General features: G+C 42.2%; 1 protein-coding gene across 3 annotated transcripts in view; it reads right to left on the reverse strand.

Moving 5' to 3' along the window:
* Nucleotides 1-14,106, reverse strand: part of SERGEF (secretion regulating guanine nucleotide exchange factor) — a 158,312-nt gene that overhangs the window by 24,620 nt on the left and 119,586 nt on the right. Inside the window, exon 11 of one of the 3 annotated variants that reach the window (XM_087745675.1) lies at nt 9,190-9,296. The exons of the other annotated variants lie outside the window; for them this stretch is intronic. Within the exon in view, the coding sequence (XP_087601801.1) occupies nt 9,289-9,296 (8 nt within the window). The 3' untranslated portion in view covers nt 9,190-9,288. Of the gene's footprint in view, nt 1-9,189; nt 9,297-14,106 lie in introns of those variants that run through there. 3 annotated transcript variants of the gene reach the window in all.

Here is a 14,106-nt window from a genome sequence, read left to right on the forward strand (position 1 = left end):
ATTTCCATTCCATAATTCCCTTCAGAAGACAAGCAGATTTCTGCTTTTACAGAAATACACCAATTATTTTTATGCTATATATACATATGCCTTTTTTCTAAGGCTAGTTCTGGAGCACTTAAATCTGCTCATAAATGTAGAATGAAAATTTTCCTAGGCATGCAGTTCCTTTTCTAGCAACTACTATTTGACAGCTGAACTGTGAAGTCTTCCTCTTCCCCTCTCCCTTTCCAGCCTTGTACAAAGAGCCATGTAGCGGACTCCGCTCATTGGAGGTACCACTCAATGTAACTGTTTCAGTAACAAGAAACCTTGTTTCCCAAAAAAAGTAGCCCAGCAACTTGCAGAAGTGTCGGCATGGAGACATAAGCAGAGAATCCTGGAAAAGCCTCCAAGATTGTTCTGACAAGTTTTACATTTTGATCACTGAGCTCTCAGCTCCTAAGCCAACCACGATAGCAGACAGCTCTTGCAGTCCCAATTTATTGTGACCTAAAGGTCACACCAGAACAGGTCTAATATTATTTCTCTTTTGGTAGTATCAAAAGGACCCCTGGCAGGAATACCAGACGCTGTCCTGCCCTGTGTTCCCAATACCCATCAGTAGAATGTAACTGAATAACAATGGCAAAAGCTGATCATTAGTAATTCAGAATCCACTTTCATGTTAATACGGCAAGAAAGCCACTGCACTTCACTGTGACACAAGGGCTGGGTTGCCAGGGGGCTCAGACCAAGCAGAGACCCCCACAGGAAGAGTGTCATGTTTCTCCAGAGAGCTGCCATTTGCCGAGAGATCTCTCACTGCCTTGTGCACTGGCCTGCCCTTCAGACATTGCTGCTGTTCTCCTAACTTTCCTTTCTAAGGTAAATCCCAGCCTTGATCTTGGAACTGCTTTCAGGGCTACACAGGGAGCACAAAGAAACATAATTTGAGATGGCCAAACCCAAAGGAGGTAAGACAACCCAGGGGTAGGCAGACAAATGCAGGCACTGAAGGATTAGGGGCAGCCAGAGCGGCTTCACAATTAGACCTCCCTAGCTGGAGACAGACACCCACAGGACTGACAATGAGCAAGCGGAAGTTTAACAACATAACATCAGCTAAGAGCAGCAGCAGGAGATGAGCAGGCTTTCTTCACACTGCAGGGGATCAGAGATAATTCAGAAAACAGAGACAGATTCAATTTAATATAGTAAATTAAAGGGAAACCAAGAGAAAAATTGGGGTCAATCTGGTACGCACATGGCATTCTCATAGACAAACAAGTAGACAACAAGGTTTTCATATTGCAGAGGTCTCCAGAGATGAGCAGCACCCAGAAGCTCAGCAGATGGCCTAGAAAAAATGGCCTGTTTGCTTCAGAGCCCCAGTGGGAGCTGAGTCCTTTCAAAATAACTGGAACAGTCTCTAGCTATCCAGCAACCACCAGCAAAAGAGGTGAATTTGCTTTCACAGCATTTCCTCTGGTTCATTCCAAGTTTTCCCTGCTCATTTGTGTATCTTCAATTAAAATACAATTCCTTTTCTTCTAACTGGTCTCGCAGTCAGCAGCAGAGGAAGAAAAGAGTACAAACAAAAGCACTCAGTAACTCAGCCTCGGAAATGCCTCCAAACCTGCAGCTCCAGGGCTCTGACACAGCAGCACTGAAAAAGCCTGCTGCTTCCCTTGACGTTCAAGGACAGTGGGGTACATCGGTCTGTGCATTTGTATTCCCTGCCACTGCACTGGCCTGGCCTTTCTCCTCGCTCCCCCAAGCACAGACATCATCTCATCATTGGAGAGATGACCTGTGAGCAAACTGCATTGCAGCCTGCATTGGCTGGGAACTGAGCCCGAGGTGAGGGAAACAACATGTAACAAAGCTACACGAACAGCGGACATGTACAGCTCTTGACATGCCTGGATATCAAGACATATACTCTCTCTGCTGCAGTAAGGACTCAACAGCAGACACATAATGTTGCTGCAATCTCCAGAAACACCCTTTGTCTCTGCTGTATATGTAGCACCGGAGTCCAGGCTTATTTACTTTTTAAAAAACAATGAAGAGAGAGGAACAGATGTATTGGTAGCAAAATACTTTCCTGTGCCTACTGCAAGTCTGGTATCTCTCACTGACCACAAATACAGAAAAGAAAGTATCCAGGAGAGAGAAGATAAGACTTTGCTAACAGTCTAATTTTCATTTGGAAGTGAAAGGAGCTCTCATTGAGAAAAAAGGCAGAGGAGATAAAGATAAGATCAGAGGTGGTGAAAATACACTCATAAAGGGCAAAAGGGAAAGGGAGGAGAAAATCAATCACAAGTACAGACAAGATCAAACGGCAGCATACCAGTAACGGCCGTATTTCCTTGGGAAAAAAAGCTGCAGGATGAAGAGGCAGCACAGCACCATGCTGTGAGGAGTGCTGCTCTCCGCACCCACTGCATAGGAGAGAGTTGTTCTTTCTCCATAGCAACAAGATACTTAAAAGCCAATCTGGAGACTGAAGACCAGCTTAAAAACAAAACATAACATGTATCGATTTATTATCTCTATTTTAAGCCTCAGCTGCGAAGTACACAGGATAGCATTTGTTTAGCCTGAGGAAGCATCTTCACGGAAAGCTCTCCCATTTTACCTCCCTGTCTCAGAACCAACCCTTGGTGTGAAGCAAACTGTGGCACTTACACATGCTCCCTACTCTTAGGTAATGCCAAATGCATTAGGTGCAAACACACCTTGCAGCAGCCTGAGGTGCTCACAGTTGAAGCCTATCGGCTGCTGCCTTTTGCAGGGACTGCAGGAAGGCATCAATACCTCCCAACGCTTCTCAGAGGACTCTGGGAGGGAGGGAGTCACAGCCTTTTGCTGCAAAAAAAAAAAATACATAAAATAATAATAATTAAAAATAAACCAAAACCCCAAAACTTGCTGTTTCGTAGTTACCAATTCAAGTCACTGTTTACAAGGGCTCAGGACATGCTCATATCTTGTCCTTGAAGTCTGCTTACACCTGCTTGGAAACAGCTCTGCTCAGGTATCTGAATGACTTCAATAAAGCCATTATGCTGACTGCATTGGCAGAGCTCTGGAAACATTACAGACCTCATCTCCTCCTCAAAGGCACCGATGGAGCCTGCACAGCAAATTCCAGAATGCACCAGAATTATTTAAGAAGCTCATCAAGTTTTGGGTGAATGGATCGTACTGAAAAAGCTGCAGAGTTTCAGTCCTGGCCTTGGTTTAGCTTAGCTGCTGAGATTAGCTTCCTCATGGAAGGGGGCAATAAAAAAAAAGCTATCAAGTCACAGTTCCTTAACCACAAGTATCACAGCTATGTTTTGGTAGTTAATTATTCCAAAAAGCTAAAACTGCATCTTCACATGCCAGCTCCAAACATGAATCTTTGAATGAATATTTTTTATTTAAAATACAGAAATTTTCAATCAGCCAATCCTTTGCCACTGTATTTATTAGCAAAAAAAATTCCTATGGATCTTGGTTTTTCATTTCCTTATGTAACATTTTATTCAAGAATAAAATATTAATTTTTAAGCCACTGACTTAATTTACTCTTACTTTTGAAAAAATTATTTTATCTGACTAGAAAAGATTTCTAAGAGAGCTTCATAGAAAGGATAAGAGTAATTTTAATCTGCATAAATTATGAAGCAGAAAGAAAAGTATGAATCAGCTTGTCCTCCTAAAAACACATTTGCTAACCAAAGTCTGTTTCCTATACAATTAGTTACAAATGCGGAAATATTTCTTTCAGTAACTGGTTGCCAGGAGCAAATCTCTGTGGAATGCATACAAAATTGTTCTGTTTTCTTCTGCATAGGTTACCTTACTGAACTCAAAATGGAACTATCCAAAGAGCTTTTTAGGAGCTTAGGAAGCAACACAGCTAAAATATATGGCACTTTTTTTTTTTTTTTTTTTTTTTTGACAACCGGAGTGGAAAATAATGACATTTATGAGGCTTCAGCTCAGAGCTTATGGTAGCCCCAGAAAAGCACTGTTCCCATGCAGCCAAGTTTAACCCAGCTATGGAAAATTCTCTTGCATCAGAGAGATGGAGATGCTCACCCTGACCCCCCTTCCTATGTTCTAAAGCACTCTCCTACACACAAACAGGCCTGAAGATAACACTTAACCCCTCAGATCCAATTCAAAATGCTGTGGGACTGCAATGCAGAGAGCAGCAGGCAACCCTGGTGAGCTGCCCTGGAAGGGCTGTGTTATGCTGTTGGCAGCCAGCAGTTCTTGTGCCTGGCCAGTTCCACACCCTGCTACGTCCCACCATTTGCATTACAGCTGAAAGGTGACAAGGGCATTAATGGCAGGGCAGTCTCCTAGCCAGCTGGGGTGGTCAGAGGACGTTGTTCCTGGGTGCTCCTAGGCAAAAACATTGCATCCACAAGAACCCCCAAATGCAGCTCATTACACACCAAAGTCCTGGTCAGATCTTGGAGTATATTCTTAATAAAAGGAGTCCGCAAGACTCCTCAGGATGCTTGCCTCTGCCAGCATCACCTCTGCCTTGTGAGGCTTCAGCCTCAGCCAATCCCACATCTCTCCCACCGAGTCAGGTTGGTGGTCGCACCGTGATCAGACAGGGCATTTAGCAGTGCGCCCTCTCAACGCTGATGTCACTCACGCACAGAACAGAAAATCACAAGGCACAGGGCTGTAAATCACAAGGGCTTCATTGCTCCATCTTAGGAAGTTTAATTATCCTGATGATGTTATCTTAATTAAATGGTAGTTAATCTCAGTTTATATTTAAGCCTGAAATGTGAATACATTTTTAAAACTCTTGATGACAGCAAATCTGAAGAGACAGAGGAAGGAAAGCAAAAATACCAGAGAAAGTAGGGTTGGTTGAATTTGATAAATGCAACCATATTTCTACATACTGGCAGTTTCAGCTCAGGTGCTTCCTTGTTTAGGGTCGTCTAGGTGAATCAGATTTCTAAGGGGGAAAATGGGAGAGTCTCCAAACAAAATCTGAAAGCGGATAAGCAAAACATAAAAGGCAAAATTGACGGTAAGAGAAAAAAAAACAACTTGTCAGGTCAGAGGTTAGCAGAGAACCTTTGAAGAGTCCTGCTGTGTACACAGTTATTTACACTTTTCTGGCTCACAGAAAACAGTGGTGATCTTGTAAAAAATGTACAGCAATCTAGCAAGATGCCATGCATGCAAGCCAGAAGCCAGAGTTAATGGGGAATGGGGAGAGAGTTAATGGGGAATGATAACCTTTCCAAAGAAGGAAGAAAAAAACCAGCTAGCCATTTAAGAAATTGTTTCTTGTCTCTTCAAGGGCAAGGGAAATTTAACATGGACAGCACAGAGAAAAACTGAAAACAGGGAATTACAGCTGTAACTGGAAAAAAGTAGGAGTTACAGCTCCAGCTGTAACTGAATAGAGAGGGCTCAACTAAATGCAGATACCATCATCTCAGCATCTGAACAGTGAGAGACACTAGATGTCCTAGTCCTTCAACTTCACCCCACCCTACTAATAGCTGGGATCCTCTCTGGGATTCTGGGCACAAACCAGAACTCTGGGGACCTCCAGAAAAGAAAAAGGAAAACATAGGCAGAAATGGTATTGACAGTGTTTAGTGTTAACGGGCACCTCTTTTGTTATTCTACACTTCACCCTAACAATGCCTTTAAATCCCTGGCATGGGGCATACCAGGACTGCTTTTCACCCTCGCCTGCTCATCAGACGGCACCTGGAACAAAGGCTCTGCCCTGTGATCTTCATGCTCCCCACCCTGCACAGCAGTTAACAAGCCCTGCGTGGAAGCACCCCTTCCCCTGCCTTGCAGTCAAAGCCAGGGCCACTCTCAGAAGTCCCATATGTAAGTAGCACTGCTCTGGAGATAGCATGCCATCAAGGCTGGCTGAAAAGGTAACATGATCTGCTCATCTATCCTGACCCCTACACCACAACACACTCCCGCTCCCAGGCCTCGCGCTGCCCTCCCAGTGGCCAACGGCCAGGAGCGGGAAGGACTTCCATACTCCTCCATCATTGTTCCCATTTGTTTCCTGTGCGAGTCCCCTAAAATGGAGAGATCTTTTGTCCTTTATATCCGAAGGATTTAGCTAGAGTTATTACCATCAAATATTATCAACCATACTGCCCTCTTCCTGGCAGGCCGATTTCTACCTGAACACCTACATTTTGCAACCAACATGCTGAACTTTGACTCCCCACTTACAGGCAGGTAGGCTGTTTGTGGGCTCCTTTCCTTCTGAGCAGAGCCAGAAAGACCCCATATCCTCACATGCCTATCAGTAATCTGCACTAAGAGTTTTGCAAGGTAGCATCCTGCATCACTCTAAATTGAATTCCAGCCTTCCAATCGGAGAAGCAAATGCACCTATAACCTTTGCAAGCAATTAAATCTACTGCCCTTGCTGACTTTGGCAATTTCTCCAAGACTTGAATCTCAAGAATTTAGTAATTACTTCTGTTGGCCTTTGTTCTGCCATGAGCTTGAGATAGCAAGTTTCACTTTCAATGTGTGTCACAGTCAGTTACCAAAAAAGAAATCTCTTTTAAAAAGAGATTCAATAAAGAAAAAAAAAAAATCATGTTTCTGCTTTTTCCTTTTGGCAGTATAGAAAAGTCTTTACAAAAGTAAGACCTGGCTTCTGTGACCTCCGCACTCTCTGAGCCCTTTGTCAATCTTGTTTGCTATCTTCCTTATTCTCATTTTAGACCGGTTTGAGTTTGCCTTTGGATTTTAAGGAAAGTATTTCTTTACACACAGATTATTTTCAAGTGGAAAATTCGTTCCTTGAATCTAGACAAAAAATAATTCCACAATATTCCATATTTTTTCAACAAACCAGTCACTCAGGAGCATCTTAACAACTCACAGCTGCTATGTACACACAGAACTGTGATGAGGCCCACAGAGAGTGGGCAAGAGAACAAGGGACATATTTTTCTCCTTGGATAAACTTTTGAATCTGAGCTAGATGAAGTTAGACTTCACACTGAAGTACCCAAACAAGTGCAGTTAACATTTATAAAAATCCTGCAACCAAAGTTGGCAACTAAGGGTTTGCAAACACAAGTACCATTCCAAAAGGAAAACCAGAAAAGGGGGATTCATATGCTGGAAAGTCATGAATGTTATCTCTTTATGGGCCATTTAAAATATTACCTCACCTATAAAATACATCAATTACATTAGTCCATGAAATTAACTGAAACTGAAAGGAAGAAAAGTTATTGTCCTCCAAGTGTATCACATTAGTAAGGCAAGCCACACTGGGAGTGGAAACCATTCAACTTATAAAACAGAAGGACAAACCTCTCCATCTTCACTAGTGTCTTTGAAAACAGAAACACAATAACTAAACACAGGAAAGGGAACTAGAATACAGTATCCTAGAAATGGTTAATTAAACAGTTCATCTCCATGAGGAAGTGTGATGGTTCAATGGTCTACGTGCATGCAGAGATATGACTTGTGTTGATCCACATGTGTGCATGAAAGACAGTACAAAAATAAATGTCTAATTTGAGTTCAGAATTAGATGCAGCTAGGGTCAAGTGAGCATTTTAAAAATTAACTAGCTATTCTTGGTGCTCAACTTGAGACTCATTAAAGGATTACAGCTTTAGGACAGGCCCCTCCTGCTCTCTGAAATCAGGCACCTTCATTGCCTATTACTAACTTCTGTAACCAAAAACTGAAGGATTCCCAAAACTGTTAGTCACTTCTGGGAACAATGACCTGATGAAAGAATAAAGCAAGCCAAATGCAGCTTGTAAACAGGGAGCTACTTGTAATGTTAGCATGAGTCATTATTGTTATTTTGTTTTCTTGTTATTCTCATCCAGTCAAAGCCATTATCTTCAATTAAGGAGGCATATTTGGTCTTGGAGATACAGCAAAATTCAGTCATATTAGATAACAACTTGAGATCTGTAAAATCCTAGAAGGTTTCTCTAGGAGCCTGGACTGGGTTCTTGGACTGTTAACTTGCTGGATAAACATGACAGAAACTGCTCAAGAAGGAGCAGCACAACAAGAGAGAAGAGGCAAGTCCCAATGAAATGGCGATGATCAATATGCTGTAGCTGTTAATCTCCCAAGAGGCTGTGCGTAAGAGTAGGAAACACTGCTAAGTTTCAGATTCAAGATTGCTAGGAAAATGAAGTGATACAGATAAAATATTTAGGTTCACATAAAGAAAATCAGCTGTGAGACTGAGTGCAATTACTGAGCAGACACTCATGATTGTTAATGCCCTGCAAGTGTTAACTCGGGATATTTCATTATTACCATTCTGTGTTATATCTCAGATGTTGAGCTTTTGTCAATTCAGATGCACTGCTTACTTCAGCTGACTCAAAGGCAATTCTCATCTCCCCCTCCTTTCCCCTCAACACACTTGCAGGACAGAGTAGAAGGCCACACTGCGTTAATTCTTCGTCATCCATTTTTAATTGCTGTTGGCAGCAACTATTCCATTTGATCAAGCTGATTGCATAGAGGATGGATTGGCCCCTGTTCTTAAGTAAGCTATTTGACTGTTCTGTTCTGACTCCGGAGTGGTATCAGTTGCTGCTTTACCATCTGCAGATGTAAAACTTTGTTAGTACTGGCTGGTTGCTGCTAACTTATCTGCAGCACCCTGAATGGGCCTTTGAGTGTTGACAGCATTCTTTGTGAAAATTGCATGGGAACCCATAACCTAGGCATTTGAAAGTGTGCTGCAGCCCCAATTTAAAAATTACAGGCATGTGGGAGGACAGAGCTTTAACTATTACACATTGGAGATGCAAGACAATAATGAATATCTGAACTCCAAAATGAGCGTAGAACAACTGGGCTTCCACGCTGGGGACACACCATTGTTTGGCCTTACTTAAAGTTTGCAAATGAATTTCTTGTAGATTTTAAGCCTCTCTCTACAGATGCAGAGAATCCCACAAATGGTCACCACAAAGAGACTGTTTAATAGTATAGTCTATTTTTTTGTGGTACATATTGTTCTTGCCACCCTACAATTTTAACAAATAAAAATCTAAGGCAATTTTAGGTAATGGTCTCAACTCCTCCTTGTTGCTCCTCCCTTTGGTCCTCCTGTCACTCTGCATAAGTTCCTGAGATGAAGTAAGCTCTGCCCTGAGCTTTGGGAACACAAGATCAGAGCTCATTCCCATCTTGTCCTGCAGGCTCTCACCATCCTGGACTCACCACTAAGCAGCGCCGGCTGTAATCCAGCCCTCCTGGAGCAGTCAGCATGTGGCTTGTGTGTTCCTACCTGCCTACAAAAGGGATAGATCATTGTGTCAGCAGTTTTCCTGGAGAGAGATCCGGTAACAGCAGCACAAAGCCATCATAACACGTAGCTTGCCCAGGAACTTCCTTCTATTTGAATAAATCGACTATTGGAACAAAGGCAGTAGAAATATGAGTTCTTTCTAAAGTGTATCATTTCCGACATGGAGCAGGGGATTTTTGTTTGTTTGTTTTGTTTTTAAATAAAGGGTATTAACTTATTTTGGAGTGTAAAAAGAGAGACTGCAGCAGAAACTTGAATAAAAAAAAAACCCAAACATGATAAATCTGGCTTACCTCCCACAAACACAAAGCAAACTGTCATTAAGTTACCCCTCTATGCATAGGAATTGAAGTTGAGCCCAGTCTCTCTCCTTTTTTCACATTGGATTAGGTGATAAGTTAGCCAGAAACAATCCAAAAGAGCTCCAAAACTATTCCTTATATGGCAGATATCTTTGAAAGCTCCGTTCTGCCACTGATTTTGGCAGTTGTGAAGAGAATCTGTCCCATTTTTCCATATCATCTTTTTCCTCACAGTACACTGATTTTAAGGGGGTGCAGCTCTCCTGACATCATTACACACCCTGGTAGTCGAGGCATTATGCCAAGGCCTACATCTTTACCATTTCTGCAGTTCCCCTAGTATGACGATATTAAGAAAAAAGCCTCATAAGCAGTCCAAAATTACAGACAGCTCCCAATTGAATACATATTAAAAAAAGCAACTGACATCAAAACCTACTCAACAGGAGGGAAATGTATGTAGTGACATGCTGCAGTTGCAATGAAGAGGAGGAAATAACTAAACTTCTGCTATCCTTAGTGCTGATTCACCACATTCCGGCTGCAGGATCCGATATCCTTAAAGATGCTTGAGTTTCTAGAGATGTCCCTAATGCAGTCAAGTGCCTCACTGCACAAATACATCGCCTAGAACTGAGATAAAAATCTGTGTTCTTGAGTCCTTAAGAAGGTGGCTGATACCCTTCAGGGGGTCAAGACAGTTATTAGGAGAAGAGTGGAAAATAACAGGCATTAAACAGGGTTTTTTGTTGCTAAGGGCAAGTGAGGTCATATCAAGACTGAGCTGCAGAAAATGATGAATTTGTTCAACTTTCATCTTGTCTTCCCTGGACTGAAAGCCATGTTCTCTTGTTAGTATCCTTCTCCTTCTCCCCAGACCAGCAATCAAACACTTCTCAGCAAACAAACAGCCAGAGGCCTGGGTAAAGGAGGCAGCAGCTGGGGAACAGCAGGGGCATCTGCCCCTTGCTGCTACATTCCAGCACAGCTCCAAGCCAGAGGCATCAAGGGGTGACAGGGACTTCATATGTTGCAAATAAGATCTCATCTCAGGTTAGAGAGAGAAAAGACAGTCAGGAAGAGCAGAGTATTCAGCTATAATGAAGCCAAATGAATACTAACAAAAAAAAAGATGACATCCTAGATCTCACAAATCTGAGCCTTCTTTACAGTATGCACATGTATGTGTCTGTGTTTGTAAGTTATATGCACACACACACATATATACTCATACATGCTAAATATGTTCCCCAAAAGAAGCTTTGACATTTCCAGTCTTAATCCTCTCACCCAGAACAGACCAAATTTCATAGTCTTCAAGGCCAACTGCTAGGCTCATCTGCTGAAACTAACTTTTCATGACGTGTATTTGCTGTGAGGACAATACTGGTTTGACTCAAACTCACTCTGATTAGCCCTACACCAGTGAGAGTCATTCCTGCCTTTGTCCAAATTAGTATGCCTCTTAAATTATGGAGTGAAGGTCACTTAACAGATCCTGGAGCAGGGTGAAACTCTGGATAAAAATAGGGTGGCACTGTCTCTGTATTTATCAGCTAGGTTCAGATCAGTTTCATCCTTTATGTCTTTGCTATGTTTTGCTCTCTAAGTATAGGATTACAACATAAAGCTTATTTAATCTACCTGAAAAAGTTTATAAATACTACAAATCATCAGATGAAGGCTTTAGAAACAAAGCAATATACAAATCTCACCTTTTCTGCTACACAGTTTATTCTTCTGCATAATAAACTATCCACAGACACACATATATACAGCAATAATCATTTTTCACTAGAGAGCTCTCTCTACAGTCAGTATCCATAGAGTGACTGATAAAGAGGAGCATGGACCATTATTCCAATTTGGGAGAGTGTGATGTTGCAGATAGGTATCAGTAGGGTGAAAGCAGAGAAAAAATAAACCATGTAAGAGGGATCACGAGAGATTAGTAATTACAACTTGCTGACATTGAATGGAACCAGGCCAGCTAGCAGGACCAATGCTTCCTACCTAGGCTCCTGCCCATCATACCCATATGTTTATGGGAGGTTAAGAGTTACCTCATTTACCTTCTTTCCTCACAAGACTTTTTTTTTTTTTTTGTATTACATAGGCAGAGATTGTTCTCACAAAAACACATGAAGTAATATTGGAAGTGTCAGAGCCCACAGGCAAGAACAGATCTGTCAGAGTATCGCAGTAGCCTCTTCTGCCACAAAGCTGACTTGGGGATTCACCCACCCCATCTGCTACACAGTTACAGGATCAGGGGTCAGCATAAGCCATTTGAGGGGGAGAGAAGGGATGACATAGTCCTCACTCTGTAGTCTTTAACAGCTCTGCCTTCTATTTGCAGACACACAACCTGAAAATATGGGCTAAGAAAGAAAAGGAAGCACATGAGAATTTCCCTATGCTCTCTTTTCTTCTCACTTTTAGAAGCATACTTTAGAATGAAATAAATTCCTAATAGCTATATCACACCACTGTTCTTATGGACCCAGAGCCCATACAGGGACTGCTGAGCTCTGGCTAGAAGGACCAGCAAGGCCAGAGAGGTTCCGCTCTGCTGCCTTCCAGGAGATGGACCATACCCTGGAACACCATCCTTAGCTATAGAAAACTGTGGTATTAAATGCTTCTTTAAGTAGTACTTCTCCATGCAGCTGAAAGCATAAAGATCCTTGAAGAGAGGAATGTTTGCATACCATACTGTTTGCAAGCTGTCCAGGAAATGAGTCTTTCCTATAAAAAACAGTGTTCAAACTACAAGCCAAGATGTTCAGGATCTCTCCTAAGTCATTTGATTTCTTACAAATGTTATCTGTCCTTACCTCTCACTGATCTGCATATCTAGACCTCTCATTCTATAAATGTAGCTACAATGGTGTTTGAATGTTGAGTGCTTTATATACATCTAAAGCATTTCAGAAACAAGTCTCTGCCTCATTCTTCATCATCTAATTAAAAAGGAGGTTTTCTAGTTCCACACCACTATTTTGGTCACAACAACCCCATGCAATGCTACAGGCTTGAGGAAGAGTAGCTGGAAAGGTGCCCAGCAGAAAAGAACCTGGGGGTGTTGGTTGACAGCTGGCTGAATATGAGCCAGCAGTGTGCCCAGGTGGCCAAGAAGGCCAATGGCATCCTGGCTTGTATCAGGAATAGCATGGCCAGCAGGACCAGGGAGGTGATAGTGCCCCTGTACTCGGCACTGGTGAGGCCGCACCTCGAGTACTGTGTTCAGTTTTGGGCCCCTCACTACAAGAAGGACATTGAGGTGCTGGGGCGTGTCCAAAGAAGGGCAACAAAGCCGGTGAAGGGTCTGGAGCACAAGTCCTGTGAGAAGCGGCTGAGGGAACTGGGGTTGTTCAGCCTGGAGAAGAGGAGGCTGAGGGGAGACCTTATTGCCCTCTACAACTACCTGAAAGGAGGGTGTAGCGAGGTGGGTGTCGGTCTCTTCTCCCAAGTAACAAGCGATAGGACGAGAGGAAACGGCCTCAAGCTGCGCCAGGGGAGGTTTAGATTGGATATTAGGAAAAATTTCTTCACCAAAAGCACTGTCAAGCACTTGGAACAGGCTGCCCAGGGAAGTGGTTGAGTCCCCATCCCTGGAGGTATTTAAAAGACAGGTAGATGTGGTGCTTAGGGACATGGTTTAGTGGTGGACGTGGCAGTGCTAGGTTAACGGTTGGACTCAATGATCTTAAGGGTCTTTTCCAACCTAAACGATTCTACGATTCTCTTATTTTGAAAAACACAACATGGAACATGGCATATATTACAATAAGAAGAAATCTTTTTGTGTCTAAGTAATGAGCACATGCAGACAAAACCTAGGTTATCGCAGCCTAAGTGAATTTTTCTGCAGTTTGTAAAACCACAGTATGAAAAATATCGCTATAAAAAGGGAGGGCTGAGCCTCCCTAACATTTTAATGTATTTAATTTTGGATGATAAGAACATCCCTAGGAAAAGCTCATCCAGCAATGAAATCTGAAATGAAAAATGACCACCCAGAAGTAAAAGTAGTCATACACAATTAATGAATTCATTCAGCCAGCCAATAAATCAAACCAGCAAACCAGACTCTCTTAATCATGCAGAGAAACATTTTTCAGTGCTTCTTATATTGTACTTTGCTCAAGGCCTACATTACCAATTGGTTGTTTCTTTAATTCCTAATCATTTACAATATAGTTTAATGTTATTTAAAATTTAAGTGTCATTCAAGAATACTGTTTAGGAACATGTTGTTCTTTCCAGGTTTGTAATTCTGAATGAAATTAATATCAGAAGACTTATGTGTCAAAAAAGCCTGTGATTATTCAGCAAGTTATTAGAGCATAGATAACTAACTTTCCAGAAAGAGTCCTAGCTCTTCCTTTTGTGGGTCAAACTTGGCACAAACCGATATCAGACATTCAGAAAGTTATCACTTCCTGAAGCTCTCACACTTTCTTTCCATCAGGGACCCATGGGGCCCTT

This window comes from Nipponia nippon, unplaced genomic scaffold (genome assembly GCF_047370975.1).
Source record: "Nipponia nippon isolate SJK-2023a ecotype South Korea unplaced genomic scaffold, ASM4737097v1 scaffold_10, whole genome shotgun sequence".
Classification (NCBI taxonomy): Eukaryota; Metazoa; Chordata; class Aves; order Pelecaniformes; family Threskiornithidae; genus Nipponia; species Nipponia nippon.